At 37.3% G+C, this 16,999-nt stretch overlaps 1 protein-coding gene across 4 annotated transcripts; it reads right to left on the bottom strand.

Annotated features, from left to right (window-relative positions):
• Nucleotides 1-424: 424 nt before the first annotated feature.
• On the bottom strand, nt 425-16,368 carry LOC141430584 (uncharacterized). 4 transcript variants are annotated; one of them, XM_074091358.1, is made up of 5 exons: nt 15,799-15,899; nt 15,069-15,346; nt 13,644-13,841; nt 2,107-2,248; nt 425-561 (listed from the first exon to the last, which is right to left on the bottom strand). In XM_074091358.1, exons 3-4 carry the CDS (start codon nt 13,822-13,824, stop codon nt 2,124-2,126), a joined length of 306 nt encoding a protein of 101 aa, XP_073947459.1. In that variant the 5' UTR covers nt 13,825-13,841; nt 15,069-15,346; nt 15,799-15,899; the 3' UTR covers nt 425-561; nt 2,107-2,123. The 4 variants fall into 4 exon arrangements, with proteins under 4 accessions (XP_073947459.1, XP_073947460.1, XP_073947461.1 ...); XM_074091359.1 differs by lacking the exons at nt 15,069-15,346; nt 15,799-15,899 and adding an exon at nt 15,906-16,354; XM_074091360.1 differs by lacking the exon at nt 15,069-15,346.
• Nucleotides 16,369-16,999: the final 631 nt, after the last annotated feature.

Genomic DNA, 16,999 nt, shown 5'->3' with positions numbered 1-16,999 from the left:
GGTTTTATTAGGAACAGTTCAAACGGTTTACTTTTAAATGCTTTGATGATATCGTGAGAGTCACGGCAACCGGTGGATGCAAGTGTAGAGTTGTCGTTAATTATGGCGTTCTAATGGAGATGCCTTTGTTCTGCAGTGGATGTCTTCGGGCTGATGATGATGATTACTTTTAAAAGACAAGCTCTGTTATATACCTACTTACGTTTTCGTTCAATTGTTTATTTTTTTCTCACACATGAGTTTTGTTCTATACATATAGGTATCAAGTTTTTTACGATAGTTGTTATTTTGGTAGAAATCACAGCAGATGTGTGTGGTACAAACTTCCATTGACATTCTCTTACAGAAATAATGTCAGGATCAGTCTGCTTACGTATTAGATAGGGCAAGATAACAGTTATTAAAAGAAATAAGTGCTCCCTAATACATAAAATATATTTATTTAATAGACATTAATGAAGGTACATAGGTAACTGAGTATAATCGGTGGAGCTCGAGTATCAATCGCTGCGTTTCGTTGACCCCAGTCCGCCGTAATCTGCGTAAACAAGAGTTCTAAACCTGGAAAAACACGCCAATGTTACGAGGTTATATCATTTTTTATATTATATACAATAAAACCTATCCCGTGCTAAACAAATGCTAAACTTAATATAACGTGCTTAGTTCACGTTTGCAAAGAGTACTATAGTTGATTTAAATTATTGACCAATCTTTTAGAGACTAGGTGTTGCCAAAGTAAGAATTCGTTTAATCGCTATCCTGCGGAAACTGCAATTTTTTGGGGATAAACGCTATCCTATGTCCTTCCCTATTTCATCCAAATCAGTTCAGCGGTTTAAGCGGAGAATAATATTCCGACGAGCGAGATGCACAGATATTTTCTATTGTACGAAAGAGAATAGTAGAAATTAAATAGGATCACTGTGATCTTGGTTAGTGACACATATAAGGAAATGTCTACTCATGTCTCTCAGTAGGTACCTACTATACTAAAGTTTTTTTTTCGTAAATGGCTTCTGTCCAATGGGACAATGTTGCCAGCGTCAAGGTTGAGAGTTACAAATGCGATAGTCGAGAAAGTTAACAGTTAAAATATTGAATCAGACACTCTAAGCAATTTATATAAACGAACGATTTCTGTCAATATATCTGGCTAATGGGCCCACAGATGCTACGAAAAATCCTTACGATCAGACTGCACCGTTCGACCGGTACCGTTTATCGTATCGTGTTTGAGAAAACTACATATTAGTACGATTTTTTAAAACTACCATGAAACGGAACAGTATCAAAAGTCTAATAGATAAATTAGGGCTATACTTAATTAAAACCACAACCGCGATTACGTCGGTCGCCATCGGAATTAAAATTAAGAGCGTTTTGTTAGTTTTTCTCGATTACCTATTCCATAAAAATTTAATGAAAATTAATAATGTTGTCTGATAGAACACTTCTTAATATATATATGTGTATTAAATATAATGACCCGGATAACTTACGTCTTAAATCGAGTTTAGCTGGACTGGAGCTAAACTCGATTTAAGACGTGAGTTATCCGGGTCATTATATTTAATATGAGTGAGTCTCACGGTAGTTTCATGTTCAATATATATGTCTACTCCAATAATTACCTATTCGTTATAGACTTTAATTTTCTTTAAAAACCGGTCATAAACGTCCGGTCGTTTTTTAAGGAGTAGACACATTAACTTATATATACATATATATATATATATATATACACACACACACACATATATAGTTTTATCAGACAACATTATTAATTTTCATTCAATTTTTATGGAATAATCGAGAAAAACTAACAAAAATGCAACGTTGTCAGCTCAGCAGGAATAAACGCTCTTAAAATCACTACGATAAACAGTAGCGTATGTGTTGGCCTAAGAGTTTACAATAAATCGGACCGATCGAACAGTGCAGTCAGATCGTAGCATCTTCTGAGCTGCCGTTCCACAATGTGGACCTTAAACATGTACCTCAGACTTTTACTAGATATCCTTGCAATGAGTCCAACATTAGGCGTCTAAGCCTGTCTAGGCTTAGGTTAAAAATCAATGGATATTTTATTTATCAATTGTTTACCTCAATCCGTAATTTTCCTAACAAATCGCAACTAGTTCAGGTATAGTGCAAGGGCGGGAACAGCACCGCTTCATGTTGTTCCTGAACTCCCAACTTCTGCTCTCTAGGGCACGAGGGTCCGAACCGGGGTTAAACATTTGCTCTGTAACAAAAAAATATATATGATGCAACCTGCTTATGTCAGAAATCCTACTAACCCTACTTAATCCTACTAATCCTATCCTACTTTGTATTATAAATGCGAAAGTTTGTGAGTGAGTGAGTTTGTGAGGAGTGAGTATGTTTGTTACTTCTTCACGCTGAAACGGCTGGACGGATTTGGATGAAATTTGGCAAAAAGTCAGTTTATAACCTGGATTAAAACATAGGATACTTTTACCCCGATATTGCCACGGGATAGGGATAAAATCTCGAAATAACAACCGCTGGGTTTAGAGTCATGAAATTTGGCATGGGTGTTTTAATTCAACGTCAATGAAAACCACAATGTAATTTTAGGGAATTCCCACGAGAAATAAATAAAATCCCGGAATTTCCATTCAAGTGCTGTATCTAATGATTTACGCGTGCGAAGCCGCGGGTAAGCGCTAGTATTATAAATGCGAAAGTTTGTGAGAATGTTAGTTACTTCTTCACGCTGAAATGGCTGGATGGATTTGGATGAAATTTTCCATACAATTAGTTTATAACCTGGAATAAAACATAGGATACTTTTTATCCCGATATTCCCACGGGATAGGGATCAAATCTCGAAATAATAATCGCTGGGCTTAAAGTAATACAATTTGGTATGTAGGTAGCTGGACTTTTAGAATAACACATAAGCTACTTTTTATCCCGATATTCCCACGGGATAGGGATAAAATCTTGAAATTTCAACCACTGGTTTAGTCTTGAAATTTTGGACGGTTGTCCTTAGCACAACTTCAATGAAGACCACGATTTAAATTTTGGGAATTTCCAGGAGAATTTTGTGAAATCTCGGAATTTCACTTGCAACTACCAGATCGACTAGTTTACGCGTGCGAAGCTGCGGGTAAAAGCTAGTATTTGATGAAGCCAACGTTGACCACCTTTTTTGCCTTAAAAACTTAACTGACATTTAAAACCCTGTTTACATTATTCCAGTAGCATGACACTGCGGTGTAACTCGATAGGATTGTGACCCCGCAATGTATCGCTATTGAAACGATTATAAACAGGGTTTTTAGGCATGTCCAACGTGTTTAAGTTTTTGTGGTAAGGTAAAAGTATTCAGCTACTGTTTTTTTAAGAATTTTGTTGGCTTCGGGAAAACCTATCTGCTGGATGTGAAAAAAGATAGGATAAATTTAAAATAACTTAATTCTTGTCACATCTCTTTACACCTTTGTGCTTTGTATGCGCGGTTGTGTTCGCATAGTTTTTAATTTTTTCATCACACTTGCTCGTAAACAGTGTCGAAACATGCAGGCTACCTTGGTGCAAACCCCCAAATAAAACCCTCGACCTTAATGTGCTTGTCATGAAACCCGTGATCGGTAAATGAGTCTTTGCACGTACATTTTTTTTTGTCATGAAGCCCAAGGTCGGTAAATGAGTCAGAGCGCCCGTACTGATGGTGCTGCGCCGTGCGCGCGCTCCTGCTGCAGGACCACATGCACACGCACGTTGCAGCGCATGCTGAGGGAGGGGGAGGGCAGCGCTGCCGAGAGCGCAGCCTAAGGTATCGTCAATATTTGGAACAATTATATTTTTTCTTTTAGAAATATAAAATTTTACTCGCAAATGTGATAAAAAACATTGTATGTCGCACGGGCGGTACTAGAATTACGAACATCGACTTCGGGCTTCTAATAGACTCTCGTTCGTAATTCTTTATTTACCGCCCTTAAGACACAATGTACTATTAGATACGTCTTAGCCTAATGATTTGAGTTCACGTTAAAATAGGATTGCGGACAGTACAGCCCTGCCCATAAAAGCAGGACTCATGTTTAGGGTCTTGACCTCACAGGGACTTTTACTAAAATAGTTTTTTTTTGTTGTTAAGAACATTATTTTTACGTAACTTAACTATACAGTACAATACGAGTACAATAACTCTTTATTGCACACCAACACAGTAAGCAGTACAGAAAACACAGGTATATACATAGAGATTTTCTAAGGTAAGCAATAGGCAGCCTTATCGCTTCAGACCGATCTTTTCCAGGCAACCTTTACAATGGAGGGAAGTATGGAATCAATTTTAGCAGGTGGTGCAATTTACAGTAGATTAGAGCAATATGAAGAATACATAAAACTAACACATACAATACACATACACAACAAATCGAAACACCTATACCAGGGTTTCTCAAACTTATGGCTCCACGTACCCCTGTTAAAGTTTCTCATTGACTGTTGGAGAAACTAAGGTTATTTTTATTTTAATCATCATCATAATATAATGTTTATTATTTATTTCAAAAAAAGGTAACAAATATAGGTAAGAATCAAATTGGCAACGAGAATACAAACTGAAACAAACAACAACAAATAACAAACAAAATAAGTAACAAATTTGGAATTGAATATAAAATATACAAAAAGACTCCAAAAACCAATCTTAATCATCTTGCTAGTCTTGCAGCCTGGTGGTTTTTGGAGTCACGTAAACCTTGTCGCGAACCCCCTACCGTCGAATAGCGAACCGCGTACTCCACTTTGAGTAACCCTGACCCTAACTATCTATACCTATCGGAACCCATGATCGTATAAGTATGCTCAAGGGCCTCTGCGAATTCTAAGACAGCTCTGATTGCGTTAACTGATTTAGTAGTAGTAGTATTAATGTGTATGGGAGATATAGTTTTTTCATGGGTCAATGCAGATTGAACGTAAACAATTTTTATTCGTCGTAAACAACTGTTACACAACAAGGTGATTGAGAGGTGATATGATAAACTACTATAAAGTTTGACATACATTGTTATACATTTATACATTGGTTTTGCATTTTATACGACATTATTATTACTCGTATCAATGCAAAATACGATTTTAAAGCGAAAACATTAGATAAAGAAGCCGGCTGAGGCTACAAAAAAAAATTTTTAAACAATATTACCCATAATAAAGCTCAATATTTTAGACTATCAAAAACTATTAAATGTAAACTTTTTTAATTGAACATAAAAATACTTAAATTATTTAAAAAAATAAAAGAATGTTCATCTGGGTAAATTTTGCATTGCATGTGACATCGAACTCTTCTAGAATCCGAAAGAGCTCGACAATTTTGTTTCCGTAAGAATAAGTCTACCGAGCAGACTGCTACTCTGTTGGTGCAAGCAATCTCATCTCATCTGGAGGGGAGACGCCTGTATAGGTGTTTTCCTTGATCTATCCAAGGCGTTTGATACGGTCTCCGTCCCCATTTTGTTAAGGAATACTCGAACTCATAGGAATCAGAGGAACTGCATGGGACTGGTTTAAGAGCTACTTAGAAAATCGGAATCAATGCGTTAGACTTGGGAACTGGACCAGTGCTCCATTATCGGTGGATTTTGGAGTTCCGCAGGGCAGTCTGCGCTTGGCCCTTCCCTCTTTATTGTTTATTTGAACGATTTGCTATCCCTCCCCATCGACCAGGCTGAGATCGTTTGTTACGCGGATGATACTGCTCTGGTTTTCCACTAGGCTACTTGGGAGGGGTGTTTTACTGTGACGGAGAAGGGTTGTCTGTGGTCTCAAGATGGCTTGAAGATAATTTACTTACTCTCAACACCCAAAAGACAAAATATCTGTGTTTCCACAAAACTGCTTTGTCGGCCCCACTTTCACGCCCGGAAATTGCATTTGAGTCCCATTTACCAGGTGATATTTCTGGCAACGCTGCATTGGCTGGGGACGTAAAGGTTATCAGCAATTCTCCTCTAATTAAATACTTAGGTATTAAGTTGGACGAGAATCTGAATTTCAAATTAACAAAAAAGTAAAACCGACTCCAAAAAAATAAAAAAATAACAAAAAATGGAACCGACTACAAAACCCTTGAAAATATTTTTCTAGGTAAGTAGATACGTACTAGCTCGAAGTCGGTGACTCAGCACGACCCAGCAGGAGGGATTGAAACCCATAGTATGTAGCTGAGGTAGACGACTATTGTGAATTGTCCCACTCCTGCTGGCTCGTGCTGAGTCACCGACTTCGAGCTAGTACGTACCTACTTACCTAGAAAAATATTTTCAAGGGTTTTGTAGTCGGTTCCATTTTTTGTTATTTTTTTATTTTTTTGGAGTCGGTTTTACTTTTTTGTTAAAAAATTTCTTTATTTCTCACTTTTTAGTGATTCGTAGCCAAAGAACATCTCACAACGATTCCATTAAGCCCAAACACGACTTAGTTACGTTGTTTTATAACAGAGTTTCGTTGCCTACCTTCTGGCTTCAGCATCAGATCAGTTCGAAAGAATCATTAACTTAAAGCTTCTTCTTAGTCGCTTATCTAGGTAAGTATATTAATCATGATAATTTAAATTTAACCCGTGAAATACTTGTTATTGATAGTAGTAGTTCCGTTGGTCAAATCTGGTCTTCATCATCAGTTCCACTTCACCAAATTATGATTTGCAAGAGCAAATGCACGAGTTACTGCTAAATATATCCAAATTACCATAGGTGTCCCTACAATATTTGAAGAGTTCCGTCGATTTCCTTAAGATCCGATCATCAGATCCTAATTTGCTGCTTATGGGACCTGATTGAAAGCATTCCTAGACGAACTCAAAAAAAATTTTCAAATCGGTTCATAAATGACGAAGTTCGGTAAAAAAACATTAAAAAAAATACAACCGAATTGATAACCTCCTCCTTTTTTTGAAGTCTGTTAAGAGTCCACCCACGCCAAACTGCGCGAGCGGTTTTGTACCCTCACCCCCGCGACCCCTCTGAGATAGATCGCGTGCAACCGCGATTTGTTCGTAGGCGTTATCTGACAGCGACGCGTTTTCGCGCGCAGCGCGGCGAAATACGGTACCGCTAAAGTTTATCAGAAATGTCAAAACGATCGTTTGTTATGGAGTTTGTATTGAATACGTCATAGACTGACTGCTATGACAAGGCTATGACGTTACAATTTCCCACGTTCAAACTGATTCAATTTTATGTACTTAGGTACTTAGATAATTCGTTTTTATTAACTTGAAAATCGCCGAAATTACGAAAAATGTGAAAATTCTGTTATTATGAGTATTTTCAAAGCTGCATTCCAATACAATACAATGACTCTTTATTGTACTCCGGTCTGAGTGGAGAGCCTTGGGAGAGGCCTATTATGTCCAGCAGTGGACGTCTTTCGGGTGACACAATACTAAAGTTCACTTTTATTTTCTTAGGTACACTTTAATTTAACTATGGCCTATGAAATACACCTACATTTCTAAAAGTGTATTAGTAATTTCTTGCTAGAGAAATACCTATATCAAAATATTAAAAATTAAGCAAGATATATTTCTCAAAATGTAGACAAAACTGAAGATAACTTATAATACCTATACTCATTTAGGTAGGTATACACTAAAATATGGATCCATTTTTTATTTGAAAACCAAAAACCTCATTTGCTTCGTACAGTCGGATAAAACATTCAAAGGACATAACATTGCCTGGCGGGCAATTTTTTCAATCACAAGTGGACATTATATTGAGTAAAATTACCCACGTTTATAATTTTATAAAGCACTTACGTTTACAAACTTAAATTTTAATAAACACAAAATAAACATTGTACTTTGCTCTGATAACTGTTATTTTTATATGTTTTATGTACAATAGAGAGTTATATAAGCCCTTTATTGAACAAAAAATACTCATTCGTGACAATCGATTTTATAAGAAAATGGCCCTAAGGCAAAGTTGACGGTTTTTGCCCAAAATTCAGAACCAACATAAAAAATACAACCGAATTGATAACCTCCTCCTTTTTTCTGAAGTCAGTTAAGCTCAGGCTTCTAATAGACTCTCGTTAATAATCCCCTTTTTACAGCCCTTAATGCACAATGTACTTTTGTGTCAATATTAGTTCCAATTCCAAATATTACCCGCTATGATCCTGTTACAACAAGGCCATAGTCGGTAGGAAAATACAAACTGAAATATAGATGCACAGAAAAACCAGAAAAAGAGACCAGCATCCTCAGCATGACAGAGGTGTCAACTTCTAGATTTTTTTTCGCCTGCTTGCCTAAATATCAAAATTTTCCAGGCGTTACGCCAAACAGGGGACAGGGGGTCCTGTCAAAAATCAGCAATTTGTATTCAATCAGTGTTCTATCAATGTCGTATGTATACAAACACCTCTATATTATGTTTGAGTTTTCTAATAATCCATACTATCCATACTAATATTATAAATGCGAAAGTAACTCTGTCTGTCTGTCTGTCTGTCTGTCTGTCTGTCTGTCTGTTACGCTTTCACGCCTAAACCACTGAACCGATTTTGATAAAATTTGGTACAGAGATAGAATAGACCCTGGGAAAGAACATAGGCTACTTTTTATCGCGAAAAAGAGGCTTTCAGGGGTTGAAATAGGGGATGAAAGTTTATATGGTGGAAGTTCGTAGCTATCGAAGATAAAACCATGAAACTTGGCATTTAGGCACTTAATTAAGAAATCCATACTATCCATACTATCCATACTATCCATACTAATATTATAAATGCGAAAGTAACTCTGTCTGTCTGTCTGTCTGTCTGTCTGTCTGTCTGTCTGTTACGCTTTCACGCCTAAACCACTGAACCGATTTTGATAAAATTTGGTACAGAGATAGAATAGACCCTGGGAAAGAACATAGGCTACTTTTTATCGCGAAAAAGAGGCTTTCAGGGGTTGAAATAGGGGATGAAAGTTTATATGGTGGAAGTTCGTAGCTATCGAAGATAAAACCATGAAACTTGGCATTTAGGCACTTAATTAAGAAATAATTCTATATTTGTTTGAGCTTTTTTAAAAAATCGACCTGTGAGGGGGTGAAATAGGGGATGAAAGTTTATACGCAAGGTCGTCATTATTGAAGATAAATCGATGAATCTTTATTAAACTTGCCATTTCGGCACGTGAAAAGAGATAAATAGATATTTGTTCGCAAGTTTTTTTTAATTCTTCCTGTGAGGGGGTGAAATAGGGGATGAAAGTTTATATGGAAGATCGTCATTGTCGAAGATAAATCGATGGTTCTTTATGAAACTTGGTATTTGGGCACGTGATAAGAGATAAATACTAATTGTTCGCGCGTTTTTAAAAATTCTTCCTGTGAGGGGTGAAATAGGGGATGAAACTTTATATGGAAGATCGTCATTGTCGAAGATAAATCGATGGTTCTTTATGAAACTTGGCATTGGGCTACTTATAAGAAATAAATAGATATTTGTTTAAGCGTTTTTGAAAATGTTACCTGCGAGGGGATGTTAGCAGAGGGGATGGTGCAGTGTTAGCAGAGCCTTTTAAGCTCATAAGCAAAATGTACGCAATGTGGGGTCATTTTAGATGACTTATTTACATAGACAGTCAGACATGAAAAATTATGATTTTCAGATTTTTCTTATTTATTGTGCTATAAGAGCTACCTTTATGCAAAATTCCAAGTTTCTAGGACAGCCGGAAGTACCTACCCTATAACTTTTTCTGTTGAGGCAATTTGTATGGAAACACCTTTTTAACGACTGTAGCTTTTGATTGCCTTGACTTAGAGGTGTGATTTTTTCACAGCTTTCGGGACTATTGACCTGAGTTTAGGGTTTTAATTTCAACTCGATATATACCTTCCTCCGCGCGTTTACGAGATAAAGGGTCTTGACAGATAGACGGACGGACGGACAGCAAAGTAATCCTACAGGGGTTCCATTTTTTCCTTTTAAGGTACGGAACCCTAAAAAACATTTGATCTGGCGCTTTTCAAATTTCGACCTATTCACTTGAAAATATGGGGATGAAAGTTCTTAAGGAATTCCAAAAAAGTTACTACGTATAAGTATATTTATCGGAAATATGTGTAGCTATGCTTAGTAAAAATGCCTTGACTTACAATAAAGGACGTAAGGTGTCAATAGTTCACTATGAAGAATTAGTCCTTTTGTGTTGGCAGGGTAGAATACACGTCGTATTGCTAAAATATGGCTACCCGCAAAATATTTATGTTTTACCAAAGAACATCGGATGGATAGATGTATGGAAGAACAAAAAAAAATAGTTTATATTTGTAGCAATGTACTAAAATAGGTTATTTTTGGTAAACCGTAGAAGTTTTTATGTACTATTATTGGCAGAATAGGTATCCGATATAAATTAAATACTTCCCAGAATTACTATTTCAAGCGGACGAAGTCGCGGGCAGAAGCTAGTTTTATCATATTTATGAGTTAAACGCTAATAACCAATAACAAATTATAACAACAACAGTTTGTATATGACACTAAAAACACCGATTGAATACAGAACTAGGCCACGTATGTCCCTTATTTTTAATAGGAAGTACCACCTACAAAACTTTGATATTTCGGCAAGTAGTAGGTCAATGTATGGTTAATTCTTAGAAAAAAAGTTAGAGGTGTCACTACTTCAAAACCAAATAAAAGAAATGTGTCTTTTTATTTGGTATTTTTTTTAAATTTATATGATTTTTGAGTGGCGATGTAAATCTATATAAAGAACAACTTTAAAATTTGAAACAAATCGCTTGATTACATACTGATAATAAATACATTAAAAAAACAAAAGTCAAGAACTGACACAAGTAGGATATTCATACTCAACATAAATATTCTTGGAGATACGAGTACTCGCAGAAAAAACTGTGCCCATTTGATAAAAGGGACGGCTTACTAGAAAAACCAAACTATGAACAACTACCTAACGACTAAATGCAATCACTTTGTCTGAATTAATAAATTATTTACTATTTTAATTGTACTTTAGATTTATAAAACTGGAGTTCCAAGAGTGGAGAAATTACGTATAAAGAAAGAAAGAAGGATATTTTATTAACACTAATACAAAAAGCACAAAGTGCAGTATTTGAACCTGTAAGTGAGAACTTTTTCTACTATTATAACGCATGTGGGCAATGTTGTCTAAATAACTTTGCCCGTTATAAAATTCAATGGGACTTTTTACACAAACTCCTCCCCACCCGTTAGCTCTACCCCCACCCATCAGTACCTACTTTTAGTATGTGGTCTTAAACACCATCCCCTACAACTATGCTCTATATAACTATGCTATGTGGTCGGCTACCGACCTCCATCCGGCAATCCCCCACCGTGGGATCTTTTAGGGAAGGCTTGAGAAGAATGTGGCTTGCACCTTCTCCTTAAATATTTGAGAACATTCCTTTGTTAATATGCTTATATATTATATGTATTATGGTCATATATATAGTAGTTTATTTATTTATATTGTAGTTTATGTATTATATTGTTTAAAGCACTGTATAGTAGCTTCCATTATTTTAACTCTAAAACTCACCCTTTGTCGGACCCTAACGTATTGCTCCTCTCCTCTCATCCACTCAAAGGTTGACTGGTAGAGATCCCTTAAAGGGATAAGTCCGCCTTTGTACAAGTATCTTAAAGTTTGTCAGTAATGTTTTGTTAATTTTCTTTTGTACAATAAAGAGTTTACATACATACATACATACATACTATGCCAAAATTGACTTATACGCGAGATTTCCCCGGAGAGGCAGTTTTTGGTCTTCGTTGGGTAGGCTATATACTCGTACCAGACACGTATTAAGTTTGAACACATGTCCTATATTCCTACTATGGTAGTTATCAGTTTATAAGTAATAGACAAAATATGGAGCCAATAAAACTATTTAGACTACTAACCAATTTTTCTGTACTTACCTAATTCTTGTAATAAACAACACACTTACTTTACAACTTCTGACATCTTCTGACATGTTGTCTGTCATTGTACGAGTATGAGGGCTTCTTGTTTTTTTTGTGCGTTATTTAATTTATTTCTCGGTGTTGACTATCCTAAAACACCTTAAATACCCAAAATACAGTGATAACGTAATTTAATAATAATTTCCTTACTCATAGATTGAGTGTTATGAAAGAAGTGTAAATGTAAAAGTTTTTTTTCGTAAATGAATTTTGTGGAGAAAAGCGACGCAGGTCAATCAGGCAGAGCACCTAAGCGCTCACTGTTTCTCTGCGTTGAAGTGACAGAGAAGCAATATGTCGTCGGCGTGGCGTAAGTCTTTGCTCATCAAAAATTTGGAAATAAAATAAATGCAAAGAAATTACGATTTAGATTTAAAAATAACACGACAGATATTATTATTACGTTTTGTTTGTAAATCAGACTTAGTAATTTGATTATAGTGTCTTTATAAATAACGGAGTATTTTTGGTTTCTAAATCAAAGTAAGAGCTCACTTTGGCAATAAAATCTATCGAGCCAAATTAGTTTAATCGTGTTTTGAAAGCAACGACTAACTCAGGAATACGATCAAGATTATCGTAATATTTTTTTTATTGCCACGAAGTACACCAATTTTATACCACGTCTGTTTAAAAATAGCAGTGACTGGCCCAGAGTAAGGAAACTTGTGTATCTAATGAAACTGCTCAGAAACTCTGCGGGAAAGGACTTACTGAAACTGGTATATACCTAAATGTGTGAATCAATACTGCCTGGGGTGCTGCCAGCTTCGCTCCACAGCGCTGAAAGTCATGCGGCTCTCTCTACAGGGACGCGGGTGTTTTGAGCGTGCGAAGGTTGATGCTTCTTCGGGTTGTCAGGTGCATCGCGGAGTCATTCGATCCGAGCAAAACCAAACCTTGATCCGGAAACGAACTTTTAGAATCCCGACTCCCCGTGTTAGAACTGCCTTTTCGAGAAGGTTGCAGGGCTTTCTGTACCCTTTCCTTTATAATTCGGTCATGAAATCTTGCAATATATCAAGAGCCGCCCCGCGCAAAGCCAAGTTCATTGTTTTTAATTGGCTAAGTAGTCTCAATTATAGTAAAACAGAGCCTGCTCAGGGTTGTTGCTTGTTGCCTTATATCCTCACTTTTACTTTTACGCACACACACACACACACACACACACACACACATACAGTTGCATACACACTTACTGTTTTGGTTTAACCAACCCTCCCCCCCCCTGTTTTGTCACTATACCTACCTACTAAGTTTCTTTATTTTTTTTCGTTTTTGGCATTTTTTATAATTACCCAAGTTTGTTTAATTTAAGTTTAAGCTAAATCATGTAAAGAGTTTTGTACCCGAATCCCGGTTGCCACGTGACAGGCTTTGCCTAGTGTGGGACCAACGGCAATGCAATTTGTAATGCGATACTTTTTCAATAAACTATTTTTATTTTTTTATTTATTATTTTCTAACTCGCTCGAAAGTAGGTACTTAACGAAAAGTCCAAAGTTCATAGAATACAACATTTGACGTAGGCCACAGGAGGCAGAGTAATTTCCCTCCTTCCTAAACTTTACAACCTCGACTGTACACATAAAGTAAAGAAAAAAAAAATTTTGCTAACTTACCCATGGAGCTCGGTCCAAGCTGTCCGTACATAGGACACAATGTTGTCTGCACCACATTGGTCAAAGAGTTGACACAAGTGACGAAAGTTAGATCGTTGTGTGCTGACGTCACGATGTGAGTTGACGCGATATTGGAGCTGTATGCGACTAGCAGAGCGAGGAGGATGTGCTTGGCGAACATACTGATGGACGATGGTCCTGCAGAATCAAAAGGAAGTAAGCAAAAGGAGTATAGGTATAGTGTTGTTGTTGCTACGTTTGCTCGTTTCGAACTGCCCTTAAACCTAAAGTCAAGTCGCCTACTAACAAACGATAAACTCAAGGAACAGTCACCTGTACATCTGCCACAGCGGAGCGTGCAAAAATATCTGACAATATGTAAAACAAGGGCGTCGCTAAGGGGGTGTAGGGACGAGCAGTTGCTTCTCCCTTGAATTTTGACTGCTTCTGACTGTATTTACAACTCATGCTTTTACCTTCATCTATAATATCGTCAACGTGTGCCCTTGACCATCGTCGCTCTTGGTGTAAAAAGTAAAAACCGTCAGGTTTCGCCCAACCCAAAAGCCCCTCGTTTTATTTTATTAATCAATTTAAGTATGTTCTTTTATCTCTACTTTAATGTTTTACATAACAGTGCAAATTTTCATGTCTTTAGTGCTGCTCTACATACAAACAGACATACAAAAGAGCTTTTCCTCATTGTTATATGTATGATTAATCGGCAACTGCATGTAACGTGACTCGCACGTATTTCTCGCGTTGTGCAAAAATAAGATTTAGGGGCTGTTTCACCATCCATTGAGTAGTGTTAACTGGCGGTTAGGTGTGATGCCGTCACTATTTGTTTTGTTCGAATAGACGGAGACGGCATCACATTTAACCGTCGGTTAACGCTAATCAATGGATGGTGAAACAGTCCCTTAATAATTTGCCTTCGAAGCAAACGGTCACGAAGTAAACAATATTATGCGGGCCTGTGAGGACTAGAGACGACTACCTAACTTCAAGTAAGCTGTTAATCCACGGTTAAGTAGCATTGTTAAGGTGATCCATCATCATCATCCCAGTCTATATACGTCCCACTCCTGGGCACAGGCCTCCTCTCAGAATGAGAGGGCTTGGGCCGTAGTTCCCATGCGGGCCCAGTGCGGATTGGTGCCTTCACACACGCCTTTGAATTGCTTCGCAGGGTTGTACAGGTTTCCTCACGATGTTTTCCTTCACCGTTAAGCTCGTCGTAAATTTCTAATGTAATTTCGCTCATGACTTTCGAAAAACTCAGAGGTGCGAGCCGGGGCTACTTGAAATGTTACGAAAACATAAAGAAAAACATAAAAAAATACCTACTACCAAATGTGTAAGCGTAGGTGTGCAGGTTTTACAAACTGGCATTAATTGAAATAAACATCTTAAGAATCTTACCTTTCCAATTTTGAGTGAGCTTTTGAAGGGACGAACGTTAAGTGGCGGTCGCAAAAAAAATTCGCGCTTTTATAGACGAAGGGTAACAAATTCCAGAACTTATTTAACTTGCCGCCAACGTCGCTGTTTGTTCACAAATTTTAATACAGAAAGTTTGGAAGCAATTTCATTTCGTATAATTCCGCTTAATAAATATTCCACTCATTTCACTTTGTTTTGCGGGGGACCAGATCCTTACGACGAACAGGACGTGTACTAATGAGTCGTGCTAACTGACTCTAAAAATACAGCGTAAACATGTTGTTATAAATATCGGGAGCACTGATAAACAGCCACTAGTTTTTTTATCAATTGACCTATCAGGGTGTAAACATTTGAACGGACAGCGCTCTGTCTTTCTTGGTACAAATTCGCAAAATGCTAAATAGAAGAATAGAAATGAACTAGTAGGTAAAGTTTATCCCTATTCCTTGTAAGGATATGTTTGACCTAGACATTTCTTTACCACCCTTAGATTCAATGTCATCAGTATTATTTAAATTATTTATTATTTATTATTAAAGGTTAACAAGTTACATTACAGGTCTTAGTCCTAAAGAGTAACAGGTTGGCAAAACAAATATTTACACTTATAATTACAGAATAAGGATAAAGTATTAGTAATAAAAGTAACAAAAAAAGGTAACAATTTTAACAAATATAACAAAAATTACAAAATGCTAGTACTTACAGCTGACTTATATTTTCACATATACGCATACTCTTCCTTTCTATCACCGTCCATACATCAGCAAACACATCACACTCAAACTCTTTAATATTGAACATGTTCAGTACATGTAGAGCACGGCAGATGGGAGAGTAGCGGCGCGATACCGTGCGCGCGGGCGGTGGCGCGAACAGGCGGCGGCAGTGGCCGCGCAGCCGGCCGTGCTGCTCGGGCGCAGACAGGCGACACGCCTCACCCAGCAGCGCGGGGCAGTCGAAGCATCCGCGCAAAATTCGGATTACAGTCATAACTTGCTCGTAAAGTCTACGTGTCTCTAGCGAATTGTAGCCAAGAGTACCTTGGAGGTAGACAGTTGGGTACATAAAAGGATAGTATCCGCAAGATTTCTTGTAAAGGAAACGCAAGAACCGCTTTTGTACTTTTTCGATCATGAGAGCATACGTAGATTCGTGGGGATTCCACACACAGGAGCTCGCCTCAAGTTTTGATCTGACTAGTGCCGTATAGAGAAGTTTGACGATACCCATGTGTGTGAATTCCTTACAATTACGGTTGACAAAACCTAATCTTTTAAAGCCTTCTGGGACGAGCGATCGGATGTGGTCATGAAAAGTTAGTCCGGGATCAAATATGACTCCTAGATCTTTCATTGTGAGCGTTCGAGTTATAATATTATTGCCAAGCGAGTAGTTACCAGATATTCTCTGCTTTGCACGAGTGAAGCTCATGACGAAGCACTTTTTTGCATTTAGATATAAACGGTTTTTATTACTCCATTCCTGAATAGCATCTAAATTACGCTGCATTACTTCGCAGTCTTCTGGTGTTCGAATATCGACCACTATTTTGAGATCATCGGCATATAACAATGGTTTGGCGGATACCAAACAATCTGCCAAATCGTTAATCATAATTGTGAAAAGAAGAGGCCCGAGCAAAGATCCTTGACTTACCCCGGACTTTGTGTAGTAAAGCGCTGAGTCAAAAGACCCGAGGCGAACAAATTGTTTTCTATTTTGTAGATAGCTGGCAAAAAAGCGTAAAAGTAAGGGTGTGAAGCCAATTAAAGAAAGTTTTCGCAATAAAACGTCATTATCTACTTGATCGAAAGCTTTTTTAAAATCCAGGTAGACTACGTCAACCTGGCAACCTTCGTCGAGCTTTTTGTCTACATGATCTACAACCGTAAGCAGATTTGTAT

This window comes from Choristoneura fumiferana, chromosome 8 (assembly GCF_025370935.1).
Source record: "Choristoneura fumiferana chromosome 8, NRCan_CFum_1, whole genome shotgun sequence".
In the NCBI taxonomy this organism is placed as follows: Eukaryota; Metazoa; Arthropoda; class Insecta; order Lepidoptera; family Tortricidae; genus Choristoneura; species Choristoneura fumiferana.
Note: the sequence above shows the minus strand (reverse complement) of the source record. Positions and strands in the feature narration are given on the sequence as shown.